Genomic DNA, 26069 nt, shown 5'->3' with positions numbered 1-26069 from the left:
CTAGACTTTGCATCTACTGGAAGCATGATATGAAAACTACAGTAAATATGTTTTATTAGTGTAAAGTAACTTATTAAAAGACAAAATAACTGGGCAGCTGGTGGGAATTGCAATTATGCCCTCCTTATTCCCCTACCCTTTTTTTTAGTAGTTCACCTGGGATGTAAGGTGTGGTTATCAAAATTTCAATCAATTCAAGTACATATTCGCAAGTGGGGGTAATCCTACATTTGTATGTAATCCAAACCACATGTAGTACACTATGATATTTAAGGAAAGCTTTTGTGTCTTTATGTATACACACTGTTGATTTCATCTTCTGGATTGTGTAGTATTCCTTATTTCCTTTGTAGATGGATTTGTCCTGATGTAATGTGTATTCGTCCTCCACTCGGGGTGGTGCTGGTTGTTTTCCTACGCAGGACGGGGCGCGGCCCAAGGCTGGAGGCAGACCCGGTTGCGCCACCCCCTCCCCGGATCCCGGACACGGCGGTAGCCGGAACCAGAGAACCCCGAAGCCCCGACACCTCACAAGCATCTCCCCGTCCTCCTGTCATATCAACCATGTGCTCTAAGCCCGGGTCTCCGCTGCCACTTGCCCGCTTGTCACCCCTCTCTGCCCTGCCGGGTGCCCCACTCGTTATCCCGAGTGGGCTGAGGACTCTGGCAGCCGCTGCACCCGCCGGGGGTGCCAAGCTCACCCATCCGGGCAAAGCCATCCTAGCAGGTAAGTCATTATCTACGTGTCCTATTGTCTATGGCACTTTTTTTTATTTTTGCAATGAATGTCCTTGTGTGAGTGTAACATGCAAAACCCTGTGCGCGATATTGCTTCATGTGTCTAGTAACTACACCTCTCTGTCCTGTCAACTTTATCCTATGATCTGTGGCTACTTTGTGCTGACCTGAGGGTCCTCTTGGGTGTGCAGACATATGAAGGTATCAGTCACTGGGGGTATGGAGAGCGCAGGTTAGCTGGATCCCCGGAGTGATTGGCACCTTGTTCTGCCAGGTGACAGCATTTGCATAGTGGGCATAACTGGGACAAGTTGGTAACTGTATTGTATGATTATATTAACATTAAAGTGTGTGTGTTGTTGTCACTGGTTGTGTAGGAATTTATGGCCGTCACTGAAAGGAATGAATGAACTGATGGTCTGTCTTGTGTTCTTCAGGGAAGTTTCTGTTATTGTGTTACAAGTAATCTGTTTATGCCTAAATCGCTTTTAGGAACCCATGCCCAGTCTGTCGGGGTAGTGTAACTCGTTTTTAAGTATAGTAAATTAAACCTTCACTTATGACATTTGTAAAGTTAATATTGAGATACATTATTACTATATGCATTTTTAAACTATTCCCTGGACAACATAAAATGAATTTATTCTTCTTACAGTTGCATTTTTCATGTTTTATTTTCTTACGTCATATAATCAAAATGGATTTATCAAGACATTCTGTTCTTATCAAATGCTCCTTAATGTCAAATAAAAGCTCTTCCTTACTTACAAATAAATAAACAGGCAATTGATTGTATAAGTATTAACCCCTTTTACAAAGTTACATCCTGCAGCAATCACATGTCTTCCAAGGTCACTCATTATATGCAAGTGGTGGCCTATAATTTGTAAGTGTTTCCAATGATTTAAAAATAAATACATCTATCTGTGAGAGGTTCAACAGTTAGTGCAGTGGTTCCCAAACTGTGTGCCTAGGCTCCCTGGGGTGCCTCGGCGATCTCATCACAGGGGTGCCAGGGCCAGTGGTAAGCAAGGCGAGGGACTACTTGGTAATTATTTTGGCTTAGGGGTGCCTTGAAAAAATTATGGAGACCCTAAGGGTGCTTTGAACTGAAAAAGTTTGGCATCCACTGATAATGCACTAACTGTTAGTGCATTATCAAACAGGAGCTTCATAATGAAGAAGTTATCGCACAACTGGCTTTATGGTTTTGTTCCAATAGCCGGTTGTCCTCCAAAATTAAGCATCTGTGTGGGAAAGGCTCATGTTAAGGAGGTTTCCATTAGCCTTTGACAACTCTATTAGAGTTGCAATAGTTTTCCCTGGCAGACAGAGCCAGACTGGGGCTAAAAATCAGCATCCCACACATTTAAAGCACACATGACCACCTCTGTTCCCGATGATGATGATTATTAATAACAGCATTATTTTTGCAAAGCCCTTAGAATTTATGAAAACCTTGATGCTGCTGTTAAGCAGAAATATGCTTGAGGAACAGCCCCCTTACGCACTTATGACTCTCCCCTTTATGTGGAACTACATGTCCTAGCATGCCCCACAATAGGCTGGCAGTTATACTGAGACATCTAGTTCCGCAGCAGCTGGAGAACTACAGGGTGTCAGGGTATGTTACTAGAGTCCTCTGTAGATCAGCTAGGTGCTGGCTATGTTATCAATTTAACTATGGGCATCCCCTGGTGTCAACGCTGCAGTCAGAGAAGTCACGGAACAAACCTCCTCCTCAGTAACTATGGAAACAAAAGCTGTTATACCTTGTCCCGTGAGGTACAAATGTATTACACACAGCCTGACTCTTTCAGAATAGAGTGTACTAGTATCAAACAATGCTATGTACAGGGCTGCCAAGAGAAATTTGGGGCTCCGATATAGTAAACTATTGGGGCCCCACGCTATAGACGAGTAGGAAATAAAGATGCCAAAAACGGCATGGCCACAATGTGTTGGGGCGTGGTCGACATGGGGCGTTAAAACGTACATTATAGTAAAACGTTTCATTTATCACATCCTCCCCAGCCACATCACGTACCCCTCCTCCCCAAACTCAGCCCCGCATTCAATCAATAGCCTCAAACCACCCCAGGTTTACATTAAAAGTCCCTTCATTCCATCTTAAATTAATATGCCCCACTTGTAAATTAAGTTGTCCCACCATCCCCCCACAAATAAAATGGCACCCATTAAATAATGATCCCCCTCCTACAATCTATTAAAGGAATAGCTTCCCTCCCACCCTTGTTCCTTCTCTCGTTTAATATAGTAACATACCCCACTCCTTTCCCTCACACATATTAACATATCACCCCCCACACACATTATATTAACATCTCCTTCTCTCACATATAATATTAACACCCCCCCCCCCGTTCATACATTATAATAACATAATGTATGAGGGAGGTGGGTGTTCAGATAATGTGCCCCTCCCCACTCCCTCCTGTGCAAGAAGTGTGAGAAACTTACCATGGGCCGATAATAACAACTTGGGTACTTCACTCATCATCATCATCATCATCACAAATCTGCTTTTTACATGAGGGTAGCAATAAGAAAGCCATTTAAGAGAACTCCCGTTTAATATTGCCTTTGCCAGTAAGCACGTGGGAGACTTTCATACCAGTGAATGAACATTATATGTTTTAAAACAGTGGAGGGCAGCAGCCGGTCCAGCGAGCAGTCACCTGTGACCCACAGCTCTGTGCTCCCAATCTGACTTATTCTCTGCCTAGTTGTAAATGGGAGCTGCCAGCTTCCGCGTCACTTCAACTGCTCTACTCAACAGAGGGAGGTCACGTAGCACAACCAGTTAGAGGAGTAGAGAGTATAGTACATGCTGCTTAATATGCTCTCCCTCCTTTCTCTGCACGCTCCGGCTGTATAACATTGTGTGTCTTTCCAAGAACACTATCCTTAACGTGAAGTATGGTGGTGGGAAATGGATTAACATGTAAACCACTCTTGGAGGAAATCTTTCTGCCGTTTGCAAGAGACCTAGAGAGATTTATATTCCAGCAGGGCAATGACCCAGGACAACAATATAGCAAAATCCACATTTATTTTTGCATTAAAGCCACTCCAGTGACCTGGAAGTGGCCCAATCAATGTCCAGACTTAAATATTATTGAGCCTCACAGATGCAGCTAAATGTGATTTTACCAAATATTAAAACAATGGGTCTGGGTAATAATGTATTTGCAACTTTAGATATTTTTTTTAATTATTATTTTTACTTATTAAAGTTAACAAAAGTAAATTTAACATTGAAGAATATTTTTTGTTGATCAGTGGAAAAAAATAATTCCAAATCTATTCTAATTAGTCGCGTCCATAGCAACCAATCAGATTGTAGCTATCATTTTCTACAAGGTACTAGGTAAGTGATAGCTAGAATTTGATTGGTTGCTTTGGGTAATACCTCCTCCACTTTTCCCTTTTTAGAAGTTTTAATAAATCTACCACTGCATGGTGTCGTCATAATTATATCCCGGGTGAATCACTTGTACTAAAACTGATCAGTCCCAGCGCTAGCTATATGAGGTCTGTTATGAACATCCTGTTCCATCTAATAATTACAGTAATGGTTATGGAAGATAATTGATTTACCTCCTGAGTCACTGGGTGAACGTGGATGGTTTGGTTCCTTTAAGGGGGCATATTTTTATTGACGTCTTAACACAAATTAAACGACGCATATTCTGAACCATAAAAAACAGTAAGAATGGAGCACGATTTCTGTGTTTGCATATCCTTTATACCACCACAAAAGGACTTCATTTGTACACATCCTCTGAGAAGGGGATGATCAGATGTCATCCATTGCTTTCGTTCGGATGTCTTTTGCACCATTCAGGCACCCTTGATGTGGGGAACAATATTGTAGGCGTGCAGAAAACAATGTAATTAAAATGTGCAAGTATACACACAAACTAAAGTCCGTCTTGCTATCCACTTACTTTGGTGACTTATTTAAGGTTCATCTACAATCCCCCTCCTCCTAACTAGAATATATGTCCTACTCCAGGAGAAACTCTTGCACTTCACCCCCTAGTGTGTACAACCTGGGAGAATTCAAATGCAAGCAGTTCTGTGTTGTGTAGTTCAGGTGCTGACTGGACAAATCATAGGTGTGTTACATGCTGACTTTGCTATTTGCACCTCCTCTGTTTTCAGAGAGGAAACAGCAGGAGCTCAGAGCTGAACTTTTGGTGTTCTTCCCCAAAGTTCTACTAGTTGGAGGATAGGGGATGTAAGTTAAAACTTCATGCACAAGGTTTCATCAAGCTGTATAAAAATTAAATTAATTCAAATGGGTAGTTTAAGCGACAATTTCTTTTTCAGGTAAGTGCACTCCTATCAGAAATGGTCAAACATAGTGTACTTCAGAAGACGAAATGATGGTGTGCACTTGCGTTTGTGCAAAAGACGTGCTGGTTTTCAAAATTTTTCCAGTTTGTGTATCACTTCCATTGCGTCTACTGTTGGAGCATAAACTGTCATAGTAGGAGGATATATAAAACTGTATTTCCAGCATTTTAGATGTGTTCTCATATGTTCAAAAGCAACACCTTGCAATGGACCACGGTCACAGGAAATGTGATTGTCAGTATTTAGCTGTTACTATGAAGGCATGAGCTGGCATATAAGCTACCTGCAGTGCAGTATGTGTAATTCATGTGTCTAGTCTGACCTTGTGGTGTGCGTGTTTCTACTACAAGGAACAGCTTGTCTATAACTGTGTAGACAACATATTTGTATGTCATGAATGGTGTCAAGGCCTTGCCATCACTGCACAGCGAACACATTTCACAACTCGTTGCTCTCTTGTGCTGCTAATGTGCTGATTAGTTACTTACTGTCAGTTCCATTTGATTACACGAGTTGTACTTTCACCTTTGTTCCCCAGCTATGAAAAGGCAGCAAAACAAGAACATCTAGTCTGACAGAAGGCTCCAGACAATTTAGAGCAAAAGGAACATAATTGATCTCTGGTCTGGGACAACTCATAATGTTGTGCTGAGAGGGTCCAAAACTATACAAAGTGCCAATCACAGGGCTGTTAACGGGCAGCCAGCTAGTATTTCAATGTGGACAAATTCCTAAAGGTGCAGCATGATTTTAATACACATTTGTTGTGTGCAGTGAAAGCAGAGGTGTAATGTTACATATATAATATGGACCTGTTGGATCTAATGTTTTCTTGCTTGTATTGGTTTACTTGTACTCCCTAATGCCAGTGACATCATATGTTATAATGGAGGAGACCTATCCAGCGAGCTTTGCAGTAATTTAACCATAAACACACAGCTACAGCTGGATAAAGTGTCGAGATGCACTGTTTAATCTTGACCTAATAGTTCACTACAACTTTGTTTTAAAATGTGATTGAATGTTTAATTTCCTTTCAAACAAAGGTATAAGCATTAAATAAATTCTGTATTCCAATGTCTATAGCTGGCTACATATGTAACAGCCAATATTGTGGATTTTACCCACTATTGCAGTATGTGTGGCCCAGCAACAACCGCAGCTTCTTATTAACAGATATTTAATAGATATAAATATTACGTAACTTACATATCTTGGGTGTGTGTGGTCATCTTTCAACTACACTAGTGACCTGGAAATAACTAAAATAATAATACATTTTTGGCAAATTAGTTTTATTGTGCTGCCTTATCACATGCTGCTCCCTTGTCACACACTGCCCCCCTCTCCTCCATCACACTTCTCCCCCTTCTCCTTATCCACCACACGCTGCCCCCCCTTTCCTCATCCACCACACGCTGCCCCCCCCTCTCCTCATCCACCACACGCTGCCCCCCCTCTCCTCATCCACCACACGCTGCCCCCCCTCTCCTCATCCACCACACGCTGCCCCCCCTCTCCTCATCCACCACACGCTGCCCACCCCTCTCCTCATCCACCACACGCTGCCCCCCCTCTCCTCATCCACCACACGCTGCCCACCCCTCTCCTCATCCACCACACGCTGCCCCCCCTCTCCTCATCCACCACACGCTGCCCCCCCTCTCCTCATCCAACACACGCTGCCCCCCTCTCCTCATCCACCACACGCTGCCCCCCTCTCCTCATCCACCACATGCTGCCCCCCCTCTCCTCATCCACCACACGCTGCCCCCCCTCTCCTCATCCACCACACGCTGCCCCCCCTCTCCTCATCCACCACACGCTGCCCCCCCTCTCCTCATCCACCACACGCTGCCCCCCCTCTCCTCATCAACCACACGCTGCCTCCCCTCTCCTCATCAACCACACGCTGCCCCCCCCTCTCCTCATCCACCACACGCTGCCCCCCCCTCTCCTCATCCACCACACGCTGCCCCCCCTCTCCTCATTCACCACACGCTGCCCCCCTCTCCTCACCCGCCACACGCTGCCCCCCCTCCTCATCCGCCACACGCTGCCCCCCCTCCTCATCCGCCACACGCTGCCCCCCCTCTTCTCATCCGCCACACGCTGCCCCCCTCTCCTCCATCACACGTCTCCCCCTTCTCCTCATCCACCACACGCTGCCCCCCCTCTCCTCATCCACCACACGCTGCCCCCCTCTCCTCCATCACACGTCTCCCCCTTCTCCTCATCCACCACACGCTGCCCCCCCTCTCCTCATCCACCACACGCTGCCCCCCCTCTCCTCCATCACACGTCTCCTCCTCCTTATCCACCACACGCTGCCGCCCCCTCTCTTCATCCAACACACGCTGCCCCCCTCTCCTCTATCACACGTCTCCTCCTCCTTATCCACCACACGCTGCCGCCCCCTCTCTTCATCCGCCACACGCTGCCCCCCCTCCTCATCCACCACACGCTGTCCCCCCTCTCCTCATCCACCACACGCTGTCCCCCCTCTCCTCATCCACCACACGCTGCCCCCCTCTCCTCATCCACCACACGCTGCCCCCCTCTCCTCATCCACCACATGCTGCCCCCCCTCTCCTCATCCACCACACGCTGCCCCCCCTCTCCTCATCCACCACACGCTGCCTCCCCTCTCCTCATCCACCACACGCTGCCTCCCCTCTCCTCATCCACCACACGCTGCCCCCCCCTCTCCTCATCCACCACACGCTGCCCCCCCCTCTCCTCATCCACCACACGCTGCCCCCCCCTCTCCTCATCCACCACACGCTGCCCCCCCCTCTCCTCATCCACCACACGCTGCCCCCCCTCTCCTCATCCACCACACGCTGCCCCCCCTCTCCTCATCCCCCACACGCTGCCCCCCCCTCTCCTCATTCGCCACACGCTGCCCCCCCCTCCTCATCCGCCACACGCTGCCCCCCCTCTCCTCATCCCCCACACGCTGCCCCCCCTCTCCTCATCCCCCACACGCTGCCCCCCCCTCTCCTCATCCACCACACGCTGCCCCCCCTCTCCTCATCCACCACACGCTGCCCCCCCTCTCCTCATCCCCCACACGCTGCCCCCCCCTCTCCTCATTCGCCACACGCTGCCCCCCCTCCTCATCCGCCACACGCTGCCCCCCTCTCCTCCATCACACGTCTCCCCCTTCTCCTCATCCACCACACGCTGCCCCCCCTCTCCTCATCCACCACACGCTGCCCCCCCCTCTCCTCCATCACACGTCTCCTCCTCCTTATCCACCACACGCTGCCGCCCCCTCTCTTCATCCGCCACACGCTGCCCCCCCTCCTCATCCACCACACGCTGTCCCCCCTCTCCTCATCCACCACACGCTGCCCCCCCTCTCCTCATCCACCACACGCTGCCCCCCTCTCCTCATCCACCACACGCTGCCCACCCCTCTCCTCATCCACCACACGCTGCCCCCCCTCTCCTCATCCACCACACGCTGCCCACCCCTCTCCTCATCCACCACACGCTGCCCCCCCTCTCCTCATCCACCACACGCTGCCCCCCCTCTCCTCATCCAACACACGCTGCCCCCCTCTCCTCATCCACCACACGCTGCCCCCCTCTCCTCATCCACCACACGCTGCCCCCCTCTCCTCATCCACCACACGCTGCCCCCCCTCTCCTCATCCACCACACGCTGCCCCCCCTCTCCTCATCCACCACACGCTGCCCCCCCTCTCCTCATCCACCACACGCTGCCCCCCCTCTCCTCATCCACCACACGCTGCCCCCCCTCTCCTCATCCACCACACGCTGCCTCCCCTCTCCTCATCAACCACACGCTGCCTCCCCTCTCCTCATCAACCACACGCTGCCCCCCCCTCTCCTCATCCACCACACGCTGCCCCCCCCTCTCCTCATCCACCACACGCTGCCCCCCCTCTCCTCATTCACCACACGCTGCCCCCCTCTCCTCATTCGCCACATGCTGCCCCCCCTCCTCATCCGCCACACGCTGCCCCCCCTCTTCTCATCCGCCACACGCTGCCCCCCTCTCCTCCATCACACGTCTCCCCCTTCTCCTCATCCACCACACGCTGCCCCCCCTCTCCTCATCCACCACACGCTGCCCCCCTCTCCTCCATCACACGTCTCCCCCTTCTCCTCATCCACCACACGCTGCCCCCCCTCTCCTCATCCACCACACGCTGCCCCCCCTCTCCTCATCCACCACACGCTGCCCCCCCTCTCCTCCATCACACGTCTCCTCCTCCTTATCCACCACACGCTGCCGCCCCCTCTCTTCATCCAACACACGCTGCCCCCCTCTCCTCTATCACACGTCTCCTCCTCCTTATCCACCACACGCTGCCGCCCCCTCTCTTCATCCGCCACACGCTGCCCCCCCTCCTCATCCGCCACACGCTGCCCCCCCTCCTCATCCGCCACACGCTGCCCCCCCTCCTCATCCGCCACACGCTGTCCCCCCTCTCCTCATCCACCACACGCTGCCCCCCCTCTCCTCATCCACCACACGCTGCCCCCCTCTCCTCATCCACCACACGCTGCCCCCCTCTCCTCATCCACCACATGCTGCCCCCCCTCTCCTCATCCACCACACGCTGCCCCCCCTCTCCTCATCCACCACACGCTGCCTCCCCTCTCCTCATCCACCACACGCTGCCCCCCCCTATCCTCATCCACCACACGCTGCCCCCCCCTCTCCTCATCCACCACACGCTGCCCCCCCCTCTCCTCATCCACCACACGCTGCCCCCCCTCTCCTCATCCACCACACGCTGCCCCCCCTCTCCTCATCCACCACACGCTGCCCCCCCTCTCCTCATCCCCCACACGCTGCCCCCCCCTCTCCTCATTCGCCACACGCTGCCCCCCCCTCCTCATCCGCCACACGCTGCCCCCCCTCTTCTCATCCGCCACACGCTGCCCCCCTCTCCTCCATCACACGTCTCCCCCTTCTCCTCATCCACCACACGCTGCCCCCCCTCTCCTCATCCACCACACGCTGCCCCCCTCTCCTCCATCACACGTCTCCCCCTTCTCCTCATCCACCACACGCTGCCCCCCCTCTCCTCATCCACCACACGCTGCCCCCCCTCTCCTCCATCACACGTCTCCTCCTCCTTATCCACCACACGCTGCCGCCCCCTCTCTTCATCCAACACACGCTGCCCCCCTCTCCTCTATCACACGTCTCCTCCTCCTTATCCACCACACGCTGCCGCCCCCTCTCTTCATCCGCCACACGCTGCCCCCCCTCCTCATCCGCCACACGCTGCCCCCTCTCCTCATCCACCACACGCTGTCCCCCCTCTCCTCATCCACCACACGCTGCCCCCCCTCTCCTCATCCACCACACGCTGCCCCCCTCTCCTCATCCACCACACGCTGCCCCCCTCTCCTCATCCACCACACGCTGCCCCCCCTCTCCTCATCCACCACACGCTGCCCCCCCTCTCCTCATCCACCACACGCTGCCTCCCCTCTCCTCATCCACCACACGCTGCCCCCCCCTATCCTCATCCACCACACGCTGCCCCCCCCTCTCCTCATCCACCACACGCTGCCCCCCCCTCTCCTCATCCACCACACGCTGCCCCCCCTCTCCTCATCCACCACACGCTGCCCCCCCTCTCCTCATCCACCACACGCTGCCCCCCCTCTCCTCATCCCCCACACGCTGCCCCCCCCTCTCCTCATTCGCCACACGCTGCCCCCCCCTCCTCATCCGCCACACGCTGCCCCCCCTCTTCTCATCCGCCACACGCTGCCCCCCTCTCCTCCATCACACGTCTCCCCCTTCTCCTCATCCACCACACGCTGCCCCCCCCTCTCCTCATCCACCACACGCTGCCCCCCCCCTCTCCTCCATCACACGTCTCCTCCTCCTTATCCACCACACGCTGCCGCCCCCTCTCTTCATCCGCCACACGCTGCCCCCCCTCCTCATCCGCCACACGCTGCCCCCCTCTCCTCATCCGCCACACGCTGCCCCCCCTCTCCTCATCCGCCACACGCTGCCCCCCCTCTCCTCATCCGCCACACGCTGCCCCCCCTCTCCTCATCCGCCACACGCTGCCCCCCCTCTCCTCATCCGCCACACGCTGCCCCCCCTCTCCTCATCCGCCACACGCTGCCCCCCCTCTCCTCATCCGCCACACGCTGCCCCCCCTCTCCTCATCCGCCACACGCTGCCCCCCCTCTCCTCATCCGCCACACGCTGCCCCCCCTCTCCTCCATCACACGTCTTCCCCTTCTCCTCATCCACCACACGCTGCCCCCCTCTCCTCCATCACACGCTGCCCCCCCTCTCCTCATCCACCACACGCTGCCCCCCCCTCCTCCATCACACGTCTCCTCCTCCTTATCCACCACACGCTGCCGCCCCCTCTCTTCATCCACCACACGCTGCCCCCCCTCTCCTCATCCGCCACACGCTGCCCCCCCTCTCCTCATCCGCCACACGCTGCCCCCCCTCTCCTCATCCGCCACACGCTGCCCCCCCTCTCCTCATCCGCCACACGCTGCCCCCCCTCTCCTCATCCGCCACACGCTGCCCCCCCTCTTCTCATCCACCCCTGTGTGCCCAGCTAAACTGCTTGTTTCTAATGTCATCAATATATTCTAAAGGACAATTCTTTAGTTATTTTCTTACTATTTCAGTTCATTTTCAAAATCTCTTTTATCATGTCACTGTGTTTTGGAAGTTGTAATCACTGTAAATCATTTCAGTTGCATAGGAGCAAGCCAGCCACTCGGATGAAATATTTGGCTTCAGTGCACTCTTCCACCCCTCTCCTAAGATAACAAAGGCAAACATCTCTCTACATTGAGCCATGACATTGGACATAAAGCATCAAAGGCTTACGGTTCCGTAGAACCGACAATTCCTGGCTCCAAACAAAATACAAAGAGCCACAGGTGTTTAGTGACAATAATAAATAGAAACGGAATACTCAATTCCCTCTGATAGTAGGCAGCTTCTTTTTCATATGATACCTATCTGCAAGTATCCAACCTAAGATCAAAAACAAAAAAATATTGTGCTCAGTCGTTTTATATTTATATGCCATCAACTGTTAATGTATTATTAATTTATTAATTCATACACATGGTTATTGGAATAATGATTGTGGGTGGTGAAGCCATGTTTACGACTAACCGCAAGTGACATTTCTGAACTACTGGAAGTACCAGATGCATTCCAACACTCGTTAGGAGTTGTGCGGGTGGATCTTCATCCTAGATCTGGTTGGTGTATTAGGATGGACACTTTTGTTCCATAACAAGGAGGACAGATAAACAAATATTTTTATATTTAATGTATAATATTGCTCTTTTGATGTTTTTAAAACATTTATTAAAAGTTTTTAAAAATGTATGAACTTGATACGAACAGTGATAAAGACATATTACACTATTGTGGCTATCCTTCTGAGTTTGTGTATATCTGGGTTCGCTCACTGATGAGGAGAACAAAGTTTCATCATTTACCAGATAAGCTGTTTAATATTTATTTTTTGGTACAGGTCTTAATTAACACTCCTTCACTATTCACTTGGTTTTAAGAAGAATTGCGCTATGTGTGGTGCTTCCTTTTCTTTTTGTTTTTGATGTATACAAACAAGCCTGACTTGTTAAAAACTTGGTGCTGGGTCCACCCAAACAAACGGTTTACCATCGTGCAGTGATGACATTCTGATACATTCTCCACATTTTGCTAATAGTGGGTGACAGGGAAGCTCTTACGCTAGTCACAGTCTAGCTCTGTAACGATGTGCATACTATTACTTTCATTACAGAGAGTACAAAATTACATCAGCCAGTGACACTGAGCCTGGGTAATACAATGTGGTTTTATTTTTCTACCAAATAACACTCAGTGATTTCAATGCTCTAAGACCAGAATAAATGGACAAAGCATAGCAGGGGCTTGGCCATAACCAGGCACACTGCTGGCTTAATCCTGCCTCCGTAATTACATAGCCGGCTGTTCAGCTGGAGCAAATGAATGTTCAATGCAATGTCTCGCTTTTTAATAATATGATAATATGTAGATAATGTGTTGTATCATTACTATAGATCAAGGGTTCTCAACGTTCCCCCTCATTTTTTAAGTTTAGAGACGTACCATTAAGCTCCCACAATGGAAGATTTTAAATGTACAGCTTAAAACAAAACATAAATGCTAAGAATCTGAAGGAATATGACAACACAGCACAGGAGGACCGAGAAATAAAGTAAAAGAAATATATATATAATAATGCCCTCATCCATACATTGTATAAAATAAATCTTATTGTGCGGGGTCCTTTGTGACGAAATACAATATGACTTAGAAATGTTTTTGTTTTGTTTTGTTTTTTTTAAAAAAAATGCATTTCTGTATATGTATTTTTCCAACATATTGTCCAAATACTCTTGTAAAGATCACTGAACCAGAGCTGACTACATTTTCCTTTGCATTATCAACACATATGTCCAAAATGTAGAAGCCAGCTCCCAAAGTTAGAAGCCGCCATATGATGATTTATAACTAGTGCCAGATATAATATGATGAGCTGGTGGCAAGTATGCAAAGCTAAACCATCTAATAAACAGACTCCTATCTGGTTTCAAGTGTAATATGCAGAGCCACGTCTGGTGCCACATCTAATACGCTGACTCCTATCTGGTGGCTATTGTAGTATGCAAAGCCATGTCTGGTGCTACATCTAATACGCAGATTCCTATTTGGTGGCAAGTGTAGTATGCAGAGCCATGTCTGGTGCTACATCTAATACGCAGATTCCTATTTGGTGGCAAGTGTAATATGCAGAGCCACGTCTGGTGCAACGTATAACCTATTCTTGGCGGCAGGTAATGCTACTTACCTACTCTCCCTTTGACCCTCTGTTCAGTAAAGGTAGGACTAGCTCTTGCTGGATCCTGCTCACTGGCTGATATCACTGGTTCCTGTCCTACAATGATTCCATCAACCAATTGGAGTTTAGTGTAGGAAAGGAACTCAAACTGCTATTAGTCAATCAGTATTGCAATGAATTGAGCAGAAGCATATGTCTTTTTTTTACAGTGTTTGGGGATAGTCTCCTAAATTTTTTTTACAGGAAGCAGCAGACCCTATGTACGTACACATGTGCTCCATATGATCTGTCTCTAATTATTCTCTACCCCCACACCCATGTACCTTGGCTAATGCCCGAGGTCCATGCTTTCCTCTTTTTATATACCCTTTCATTTCTTTCACAAACTGTGCCTGTAAGCCTCCGTTTGTCTTCGGGATTTTAGAGCACTTAAGAAAAGGATATAACAATGTGTTTGTTAGAAGCCATCAAAAAAAAGTACAAAGAGGTCAATTTATCAAAGCATTTTGCACTAACATCTTGAAAATAAAAAAATTACGCTCTGTTGCCTTAATTTACTTAGTATAGTGATTAAAAATCTAGGCTGCATATATACTAAAAATCCAGTAAATGCTATTGCCAAAGTTAAAATCCTGCTAGCTAAAAATTCACTTTTGTTTTTATTGTTTTTTTCCTAAAATTTTAGTATCCTTGGGCTTATCTGTTTACTGTTTTGTTTTGTTTTTTTCTTTTTTCTTTGTATCTTTACTCCCATAAGGACATTTATGTGACACACAGGAATCACTATGCTGCAAAATAGATCAGTCATATAAGGCATAGTATAAACTGATTATTATTATTATCTGGCTGCTATATCAAGCTCATCAGAACAAAAAATAAAGTAGAATATACACAATAAAAGAAAGCTAGTCATTCTCATGAGTATCGAAATCCCAAAATGTTATTAATCCTTATGTTGACTTCCTATGCTTTCTAGATAAACCAATGGATTGTGCAGCGTATAGGTGAGGGAGAAGGTTTTCTACACACAATGGAGTTAGATGAGTGTTCCTAATAAATTGAATTTTGTCTAGCATTGCATGTAAGCTGTGTTGGTGTGAACGCCAAGCTTACCAAATTTGTTCTATTGCATATGCAGTGTAGTTCATTCCACCAGTGATCCGATCCATGTCACGTACCCTGCAGAGTCCAGACGCTTGCCTTTGAGAGGGTAGACAGCAGATAGCAAGTGTCTTTGTAGTTTATCTCTGTGAATATGAACCTGGTTGATTTTTTAAAATTGGATATTACATGTGTTTTTTGTAATAGCTTTTCTTTTGAAGAAGACTGGATAAGGCCTCAAACAGAGTTTGTTTTATTGTTGTGCAGTCACACAGCAGTACCTCTGGGAAGATGATCCTCACCTTTTAAGGGACGATTAAACAAAGTAAAAGCTTGTCAATGTTATTAGAAGCTCTCCTTCATATAAGAAGGCAGCTTTAGAGGTCCTTTAATGTTCTTTATTGTTCCAGAGGCAGATGTATTCTGGTATTTATAAACAGGATTCAAAGGAAATATATTGTGGTATTTAGATTGAAGTTGTCTTGTTATTCTGGATAAGCAGACTGTGATGATATTTGTGCACACTGGCTGCCACTCTCCCTGATCTGAACATAGAGAGGGGTGTTGTCTCTGTTCACCAATCAGGAAGCTGAATCCTAGGGCTATGCTGACTCATGCTTACTCTTTGAGAGGCCCATACATTCTTACACTGGATGCATTAACTCTAGATAACAGTGCATTGTAGTGAGTTTAAAACTCATTTCCACACAATGTGCACTTTACTATGATTTACAAGCAGTATTTACTCTGAGTAGCATGATTATTATATGTAAAAAAATCACAATATCTTACACATAGAAGAGGCATATACAAATTGTAATGCAAGTTACTAGTGACCAAAACTTTGTACCCATCTTATTTGGATATTTGTGTCCAAAATGCTGAAGTCATACATTAACAGTTTAAGAAAAATAAAAATCCTTTAAATATTGCATCGTTCAAGAGCTGTTGTTCTTACACATGCCAATGTGCCTGGAGTACGTTTACTCCCAAATCAGAAAGGATGGAGAGTTTATAGAAAAGGAAGGGCTCATGTTTAGTACACCATAACACTGAAGCAGACGTTTCAGAAACTTTGCTCCCTTTCTCATATTGATGCCCACAGTCCCAAATGTGTACGGGGCTTATTTTCAGGCACTAGACTGAACCAGAACCATTTTAGAATGCTGGGTACCAGATTGAAACGTTTCTAGAGGTTATGTCCCTCGTAGTAAAACCAAATGTTTCAGACTGCAGGGAATTATAATGACATAGTGTATAAACCTGCCTGTCTGCCTTGCTTCTTTTGAATTTGTAGGATGATTTTTCAAGTCTGTCTGCAATTGCTCACTTGTTTTATTTCTGAGTTTCATGTTATATAATAAAATAGCTATGTGATATTCAGTTCTGTTCTACCTATTCTTATCATATTTTATTTATAAGATCTGACATATTATGCATTGAGGGGGTTATAATACCAACAAATGACCTACAATGACATCTAATAGAAGGTAAAGATGCCCTGCACTTCTGCGAGCAGGAGCCTGAGAGGGTGGAGCTGCATTATGGGTAATCCCTCATACTTTGTTCTAAGGTCCAGCAATGTCGTGTTCCACACATGGTTAGGGTAGAAGCTTACTCAGATACCATTGGTGATCTTTTGTGTTGCTCCTGGTGGTGTGGTATAATTGGAGTCAATACAATACAAGCAGCATATATCAATATTAACAAATTTAAATGAGTTGAAAATAAAAACAGTTTGTGTGTATTTGCATTTATACAAAATGCAAATCCAGATGAATGATGGGAAGCGAAAGAATCCAATATTGTGTACTTCCAGTACTTGAAGATCCACTATTAAATAAGTGTAAGCATTTTCTGTCATTCAGTTCAGTACCATCCTTAGCAGGCACTAACATGTGGTAAGATGAAGTAAGTGATTGAAGCTGGCCACACATAGCCCGATACTGCTTCATGGTCCGAATAGCAACAGGGTCACTGTCCATTTTTGGCCACATAAGTTTGTGCTGAGGTCAAAGTGCCAGATCACTTGCGGCGTACATTGGGGCCTGTTAGTGTGTTCAGAAGAGGACTCACACAGGCGATCACCCGCCCGATTTTAATTAGATTATCATCTGGCTGTTCCTGGGGTCACTATATAGCGATATTGAGCCAATTGCTTGTTATTACTGCTAATACCCCAGCATCATAGTTGCCAATTCCGCTTATAACAAGCAGAATTGGGCTTGTTTTTTTTCAGAGTTGCAGAGTTTTTCTGGTGGTTGCAGGTTTTTGGGCTTCACAACATTTTTTATTTTTATTTTTTTCAAAAAACTTTATTGCCTTGTGTATAGTAACGCTTTAGTCAGTGTAAGGACGCTGCTGGTCTCTTACGTGGGCGTGACCTCAGGTGCTGGTAGGTAAACTTCAGCGTTGGCTCCTCTTGGGGGAGCCTGTCTGTGTTGTATGCAGTAGATATGGAGAGTATATATGCGACCATACAGAACATGATGTGTATAATTATAGTGTGAAGCTAGGAATATATTGTAGTGTACAGAGAAAACAAACCCCTAAAATGCAGCTATAACTCCTGAATCTTCGTCTTTAGTTACTGTAACTGCAGAAACTACTGCAGATCCCATTACTATTAATATTATCTTGATATTTGTATCATAAATAAAACATAATTTTTGGCTTTTTTGGGCTCGTTTTAGGATTGTTTGGGCTTATTTTTCACTTAGCGGTTGCTTGTTTTTCATTTCAGAGTTGGCAACCCTGCCGAGCATGTGTGGGGAGCAGTAACAGGTCTTCTAGATTCTGAAAACCAGTGGTGTTTGCAGCTGCAGCCTAAACCCCCTCTGTCTTGTTTGTTCTTTCCAGGAGGAATTGCTGGGGGAATAGAGATCTGCATCACATTTCCCACAGAGTATGTCAAGACCCAGCTGCAGCTAGATGAGAAGGCTAACCCACCAAGATACCGGGGAATAGGTAAGGAACGGCGTCACATACCCAGTACACGATATTGGGTATCACTGTGACAAGCTTAATATAATGTGTGGGGTATTAGAAGGTATAGATACTATTTGGATTTGTGCTTCTGTCTAACAGTTTTGCTTTGATCCTTTATTCTTCTGCAGTGGACTGTGTGAAGCAGACTGTGGAGGGTCATGGGGTGAAGGGGCTATACCGGGGACTTAGCTCACTTCTCTATGGTTCCATACCAAAGGCAGCCGTCAGGTAAATGCTTTGGCTGATTGACACACAATTGTGTCTAAAACTGAAATAGCACTGTAATTATAGTGTTATTTCCTTTCCCTATGTACTGTATTGTTCCTGTTCACAAAAGATTTTTTGTTTGTACAGTCTGTGTTTTATGCAAGTGGTATAAGCAATCTTGTTTTAAAAAGAAATAAAAAAAAATACAAGCGTATACACTGGTCTGCCCTCGTTAATTTGCATCCCTGCCACACTTTTTTCCTTGTGCTATATAGAAAATATTTTTAACTCACAATTAGTACATATAAAGTCTTACATACATTACACATAATATAATACAGTTCATCATGGAAGATACAATATATATGTGCAGGAGAACCGTGGGGGTGGAGACAGGAGCTGTTGTTCTTTTATAATAACAAACAAAGCTGTGCACATACATTCACAGAAATCTGTGACCTTTTCGACCTCTCAGCGAATCAGTGCCTCAATTTTACTGTATCCGTCGTCTTAATCTATTTTTTTTATTGTACAACACTCTGATCTTCCCTTTTTTTATCTGCAGCTTTTCTCGCTAGTTGTCTGATCTTTTCACACCTTCTCTGTACCTGAACTCCTTTCTCTTACAGGTTTGGGATGTTTGAGTTCCTCAGTAATCATATGCGGGATGCAGATGGGAAACTGGACAGTAAGCGCAGTTTAGTGTGTGGACTGGGTGCTGGCGTGGCTGAGGCGGTGGTGGTGGTCTGTCCCATGGAGACGATCAAGGTGAGAGCCCCTTATATGGTTTGTCTTCTCATGATTTTCTCATTCACGTTCAGTAATAGGGAAGGAGTTCAAGTTGAAAGCAATAAGAAGAGAAAGTACACACTATTTTATCCACACACATTTGGCAGTAATTTACTTTTAAATTTATTACTTTCAAGATGCTGGGCAATAATGGTTCTATATACTGTAATACAATATAATCCTGACAAGTGTGTTTACGTGTAACACAACCCTAGATTTCTCTAAAGAGAAATGTAAAGATGTTGCCCATCGCAACCAATCAGATTCTAGCTAGATAATTATAGCTAGTATTTGATTGGTTGCTATGGGCAATACCTCTACTTTTTTTTATAGCAGGTTTAATAAATCTACCCCTCAGTCGATTGTTTCTAGAATACAAGTTGCTACATGTTGTATTCTGACTCCACCTAGTGTTAACTGTGCAGAACTGCATTTTACTATACATGGATGACAGTAAGCTGTGCAACAATTCCTAAATTATAATTCACTTAATTATCCACAACTTTAAAAAAAAAAAATTAAAACTGAGTTTGCTCAGTATATGGAAGGTGTTTACGAGTAAGCTATGTGTGACCACTGACATCTAAGTTAATGTTTTTGTATGCAAAAACCTGCTGATTCTATTAAAGGTGGCCAGTTTCGTATATAAAAAACCATGTACATACAATTTATGTAACATTTAATACGCTTGGAAATCAGAGTAATCTAACACATAAGAAATATTAAGTATCCATAAAGACATTAGAAGTTTAGCAAATTATTTGTAAGGTTTCACTTAACTGCGTAAAACTAGCAAGGATCAAACCATGGCTAGGTGGATTTATTTTCTAATTTCATTTTTTCCATGTAATATCCAAAATTAAGATGATGCCAATATTCTACCAAAGTACAATTTGCTCTGAATAACCAGACTAACATTCACTTGGGTAGATAGTGGGTGAATAGAAGTCATTCCTGGTGAAAGTGACTTTTAAAGAAAATATGAAAATAAGTCTCATCATACAGACCAGAACATGGGGTCCTGAAGGGGTTAAGTATCAAAATGTCTTGATGGGCACATTGGTTTTATTCTCTTATAACAAGGGTTCTGGCAGCTGCACCTAAGATATAAGTTGAACAACTTACGTTATTCTCTCTCTGCAGGTAAAGTTTATTCATGACCAGTGTTCCCCAAACCCAAAATACAGAGGCTTTTTCCATGGAGTGAGGGAGATCATTCGAGACCAAGGTATTACCTCTCCTCCTTCTGATTGCCTTTTCCATCAGTAAAATGGGAAACCTTATAAAGAAAAAATCATAGTGTTGAAACCCCCCCTCAAATTATGTTCTAGTTTTGGCTGTTACCCAAGCTGGTGTTTAATAAAATCATGATTGAGTATAAGGTTAATAACTGCTAATCATCTGCATGTGCTGAATTTTCTGACTAGTTAAGATAAAAGTTAAGAGTCTATGGGGCCTATTTATTAAGCTTTACACCATGTGGAAATGATTTTTTGCACAATGGTTTATTCATTTTTAAGTAACATCTAGTTGAAAAATGCCTAATGCTGCATTAGGCTAAGTATTGCATTAAACTGCAGTCCCGATCATTTTCAATGGGGATTGCAGTCTGGACCAATTTAACAAGCCCTGAAAAGTCTATCTTATCGGAGCTTGACCCCGGCTAACAGCATCTGAAGATGATATTTGCTGTTCTGTCCTATTAGGAGAACATCGCAGGAAAGGGATCTTCTGATTCCTCTCCGGCAGCCTTTATGCTCTTCCCTCCCTCTGCACATTCACGACCTACCGTCGGGTCAGAACCTGGTTTTAGTAAGGTGAATTCATCGCCTGGACAGTCTCTTATCGAAATGATGATTTATTTATTTTTTAAAGATATATATATATATATATATATATATATATATATATATATATATATATATATATATATATATATATATATATATATATATGATATCTCACTGTGATAAGGGATGATAATTAACTGGGGTATATGCGGCCATTCACATATATAGGCCCCAGTGTAATAAGCTACTGCCAGTATTGTTAGAACTCTGGAATTTTGATATTTAAGAAGTGAATGTGATGTTTTTAAATATGCTTGTGATTATTGAATGCAGCATAGTGATAGTAATGGAGATGTCCACCTTGGGTAGGATGTTTCCTAAATACATTACTGGTGCCCATGTATATCATACAGCTGATGTTATTGTGTCTGATAGCCCTGTACTATATGAGAGAGAATGCAGATTGACACACACTGATTGTTCCTCAATATCTCCAGGTAAATTCCATTTGTCATGTTTTGTTTACTAGGCATAAAAGGAACATATCAAGGTCTCACAGCTACAGTACTCAAGCAGGGATCCAACCAAGCCATTCGCTTCTTTGTCATGACTTCACTACGGAACTGGTATAGAGGTACAAACAACTCTAGGTAGTGTCTCTTTTTTGTACCAGACCTTTTTCCTTTCTCTACTCATGTTGGATCTACGCACTCTGCTTCTTCCTTCTCTTTGGTAGGACACGGAACTTGTACAGATTCACTTATTGTGTCTTCAGCATCAGGATTTCCTTTTTAATTTACTGCTTATTACTGTTGGTTATACCAGCGGTTTTAAAGTTTTAACTGATTTCCGAACACAGGAAAACTACCTACAGTATATCTGCACTGTGGCCTAGCAAGAGGTAGACAGCTCCTGGTTCCAGCAATGAAAACAGACACTTCTTTTCAGCACAGCTAGTCAGTGATATATACATTTTGTGTTTAAATATGCAGCATTGTTGTGCAGGACTTGTCTCAGGTATACAGATTGTGGTATCGGCAGCAGCTATTTATATAGCGCCACTAATTCCACAGCGCAACATAGAGAACTCGCTCACATCAGTCCCTGCCCCATTGGAACTTAGTCTAAATTCCCTAACATACTCGCACACACAGACTAGGGTCAATTTAATAGCAGCTAATTAACCTACCAGTATGTTTTTGGAGTGTGGGAGGAAACCGGAGCACCCGGAGGAAACCCACGCAAACACAGGGAGAACATACAAACTCCTCACAGATAAGGCCATGGTCTGGAATCTAACTCATGACCCCAGTGCTGTGAGGCAGAAGTGCTAACCACTAAGCCACCAGAAAGGCTATGTACGTAGCAGTCAAGACCTGGAATGAGTTATGTTACATCCTTTATTCATCTTTGACTCAGGTGACGATCCTAACAAGCCAATGAACCCACTTGTGACCGGTGCATTTGGAGCAATCGCTGGAGCTGCCAGTGTGTTTGGAAACACTCCCTTGGACGTGGTGAAGACCAGGTTGCAGGTAATATAAAGAAACCCTACAATAAATAATAATTGCAGGAAGCACTGATTACAACCAAGCAGTCTCACCGCTGGGTCAGACAGCCATATTTATTTATTTTAATCTGTGTACCTAAAATGGATTGAACACTGTTCTCAAGATAATACAATCATTTTAAGTTGGACAAAAAAGGTCTGAAGCTGTTTGTTTTTCAGTCACTAGGCTGAATGTATGCCGGCATTGTGACTTGCTGCAGCTTTCCGCCATTCCTATGTATGTTTGCAGAGTAAAAATACACGCTAAAACAAAAGTGTCTTTGTTTAAAAACAGATAGGTGGATGTCGATTAAACGTCCTCTTGCTGCAAAGAGAGATTTTAAAAATATTGCTGGTAGATGTGTTCTTCATATGTCACTTGTGAAACTACCTTGCACATCTCTAATTACAGGGTTTGGAAGCTCATAAATACAAAAGTACCTGGGACTGTGCCTATAAGATTCTCAAGTACGAGGGACCCAGAGCGTAAGTTTTCTGCATGGTCTTCTCTCCAATGCATTATGAGTCAGTCCCTTCATTCTATCATGCACTCTTTTTTTTTTTTTTTTTTCTAAACTTTACTCACTATTGCATTATTCACATTCCTTGCATGATCATGTTACTTGCCCCATATTACCATTTTAGTCTCTTTTATATTGATTTACCACTCAATTGCTGATCTGTCCACCATGCAGGTTCTACAAGGGGACTGTCCCTCGCCTCGGACGCGTGTGTCTCGATGTGGCCATTGTCTTTATAATCTACGATGAAGTGGTGAAGGTCCTAAACAAGGTGTGGAAGACTGACTGAGACTAGCCAGTGTGATGGAGAAGCCAAGGGCTCCGCCATGATGGAGTCTTGTGGGTGCCAAAGAGTTTATCCAATAATTGCTCATATCCTTGGTACTAAAATGCTCCAGTGCCTCCTATTCCTGAAATCTTGCCCGTGATTTGCCTTTCCTTCTCCTGCACCTTCATCATCTGGTTATAACTCACCTGCTACATCTAAAAACAAATTACATGCCAAGAGACCTTGCAGCCATTACAACAAACTGAAGGGTTAACAAGGTTTGGTTACTGAGGATATTTATGAAATTTTATCTTTTTAGCATTCTGTGAAAGTGTTTTACATTTTTATCTTTTTAAGTGAACCTTATAAAAAAGAACTCTTAAAATGTTTTAACGTTCTGCCTACAGCTACGTATGCCATGGATGAAGTCAAAAACAAAATAATATTGGCATTATAATGGATTATTTGGTAAGAATTAAAAAAGAAAAGTGATTAAAATTTAGAGGATAATATTCAGCCCCAAAGAACTGAAGTGAGGACTAGTGTTAAACTGGCTACATGTGGCGATTTAGTCAGGTAAACCAATTTGGCCTTAAATCACCACTTGTGCCAGCCTCCATTAAAGAAAGCCAACAATGATTAAAATCTGTCTCGATTTTATTTTTTCCTGGTCAATAGTCTAAATTCATAAATGGAGTCCCACATGTGTCGACATATTGGGCACAGAGGGCTTTATTTAGAGTTTGACACATTTTGCGCACGGAATGTTTGCATATAGCTTAAACTGCAAAAAAATAAAAAATGCATACTTACGTGTTATTGAGTCATCCAACTCCAAACCCACTGTATTTCTGCATCAGACGCATATTTATGAATACTTATGCCTAACAGTAGTACAGATGAATCTTGACGATGTTCGTAATGTCTGTGCACCAGTCCTCCAGTAAAGACAAGAAATAGGCTTCCCAGGAGACAATTACATGTGGACACATCCCCTGATATATGTCTTATCTCCTTGGAGCGTGCTACAGTGACCGTGAACATGTTTACTGTACTTAACCAATGCTTGCCTGCACCCATTCCTCATCTCAAGGCGTAAGAAGTCGCAAATCTAAGATACACAGAAATCTAGATGCAGACACATTCTAATGTGCACAATGAGAATGCATATAGTCACATCACAAAACATTGACGTATGCCCAACTCTAAGTGAGGCTCAGAGTCGAGATCTAAAATTGTGTGACCAGCTTTAAATGTCAACTAACTTATTGAGCCCTATTTGAATTTGGGATTGTGTAAATTGTAACAACTGTAATTAGAACATTATGGGTAAAAAGTCCCAACACCATTCAGCCATCTAGTTAATTTTTTTTATCTATTTAAAGATTATTCAGTCAGTTATAATCTATGACATACATATTTTAGCATTGTGTGTGAACAGAAGCTGTGGGTTGTTGAATACATTCTCTCGCTTTAGTTTAGCTTACACTATTGTTTAAATAACTGTGCCCTGCATTGTGTCTTTATTTGAAGTGTGTCTTCTGCAGTAGGAAGATTGTCATGGCCACAAAGTGGCTAATAATCTTTTATATTTGAGATCCATACGTATCAGTAATATTGTGAGCATACAATGGTCAGTTACTAAACTGGAGCAAATCTGTGGATGAGTAACCTCCCCAAGTTTTTTTGTTTTATTTTATAATCTATTTTACAATTATTGAGATATATAATGTGTGTGTGTGTGTATATAATATGTGAAAAGGCAACCTCGATCTCTCCCCTCCTCTCTTTGCAATAATAGTGGTCTGTATCCGTAAACTCCCCCCAGAGTGTGCCATGCTGTGTGCGCTCGTGGTGCTACTTGTTATTGTGCCAAATTTACATCTGTGCTCTCTAGGGATATGGGGCTTCTTCTGTGCCAAAATATCAATCCAAAAGCCAAAATAACAGAGGACCAGTTCCAGCTATGAGGTAGACTCAGTTCCTAAGACCAGCCACTAGTGGGAGACAAAGGATGTGCCTTTGCAATGATGTTTGTTCCCCCATCCTAACTAAAGTGATGACATTCTGCTATTTTAAAGATGAAATGCAACTGTTTTGCAGCAAGAAGAAGCATTTGCATGTATTTAGTGCCATGTATTGTGTAATTTTAAGTGTTGCTATAATTTCCATTTGTGCAGAACTCTTCTAAATGTTCAAAATACTAATGTGTATTGTGTATGTGCAGGGCTGGAGAATGACAAAAAAGTAAAATAAAATCAACATTGTTGTTGTATTTTTTGCTGATACCTGACTAGACTAGAAATACATGGTGTAAGGAAACTACAATGTGTACTTCAGATGTACGCACAGTGTATATAGAGTATATATGGCACATGTGGTACACTTGTATGTATTGTATATGTAACATATAAGGATATATTTGTGGTATACGTGTATACTATCTGTGTGGTCTATGCATGTTGTGTAAACCTATGCTATTATGTTTCTTACTTTATTCATAACACATGCCTCTCTTTTCCTGTGTATCTATGCATAACTACAATACAGACTAGCTGGGGCAATGTTCCACATACGTGAGTTTCTTCAGTCGTTGCTGTGGATTCAGGAGCAGTAATGGTATGGTAAAATCCATAATGACAGTTATGCCTGTTCATTGAACATGGTAAGGTTTGGAAACATATAGCGTCTACCAAAAACTTCATGTATACCTCCCTAATGCATATGTACCTGATAATTCCAATACTTGAAATGTTTGATGTTTACATTATAACTACTGTAAGTGAGCACTCATGTTACAGTTTATCCATGTCAAGCCAGAATGACTATTTACTACTTAGGATCTTAATAAAACTGGATTACTTTCTTGAAAATGAA

General features: G+C 44.6%; 1 protein-coding gene and 1 long non-coding RNA gene across 2 annotated transcripts; one reads left to right on the top strand and one right to left on the bottom strand.

Annotated features, from left to right (window-relative positions):
* The first annotated feature begins 357 nt into the window (after nt 1–357).
* Nucleotides 358–26069, top strand: LOC142160970 (tricarboxylate transport protein, mitochondrial). The gene is made up of 9 exons (XM_075216132.1): nt 358–727; nt 17940–18047; nt 18197–18296; nt 18905–19043; nt 20208–20292; nt 21384–21488; nt 22274–22389; nt 22816–22889; nt 23099–26069. Exons 1-9 carry the CDS (start codon nt 373–375, stop codon nt 23211–23213), a joined length of 1197 nt encoding a protein of 398 aa, XP_075072233.1. The 5' UTR covers nt 358–372; the 3' UTR covers nt 23214–26069.
* On the bottom strand, nt 11697–15582 carry LOC142108719 (uncharacterized). The gene is made up of 3 exons (XR_012680207.1): nt 15093–15582; nt 14303–14407; nt 11697–12133 (listed from the first exon to the last, which is right to left on the bottom strand). It is a non-coding gene; the product is annotated as an uncharacterized LOC142108719 (long non-coding RNA).

The sequence above is a fragment of the Mixophyes fleayi genome, chromosome 1 (assembly GCF_038048845.1).
Source record: "Mixophyes fleayi isolate aMixFle1 chromosome 1, aMixFle1.hap1, whole genome shotgun sequence".
Classification (NCBI taxonomy): domain Eukaryota; kingdom Metazoa; phylum Chordata; class Amphibia; order Anura; family Limnodynastidae; genus Mixophyes; species Mixophyes fleayi.
This window is presented reverse-complemented; position numbering and strand designations above follow the sequence as displayed.

Excerpts from the sequence above, each read along its gene's own strand:
- LOC142160970 (XM_075216132.1), top strand. The coding sequence starts at position 373 with ATGTGTATTCGTCCTCCACTCGGGGTGGTGCTGGTTGTTTTCCTACGC. Across the intron at positions 18,297-18,904 it reads ATACCAAAGGCAGCCGTCAG|GTTTGGGATGTTTGAGTTCC; the intron begins GTAAATGCTTTG and ends TTTCTCTTACAG. Across the intron at positions 19,044-20,207 it reads GTCCCATGGAGACGATCAAG|GTAAAGTTTATTCATGACCA; the intron begins GTGAGAGCCCCT and ends CTCTCTCTGCAG.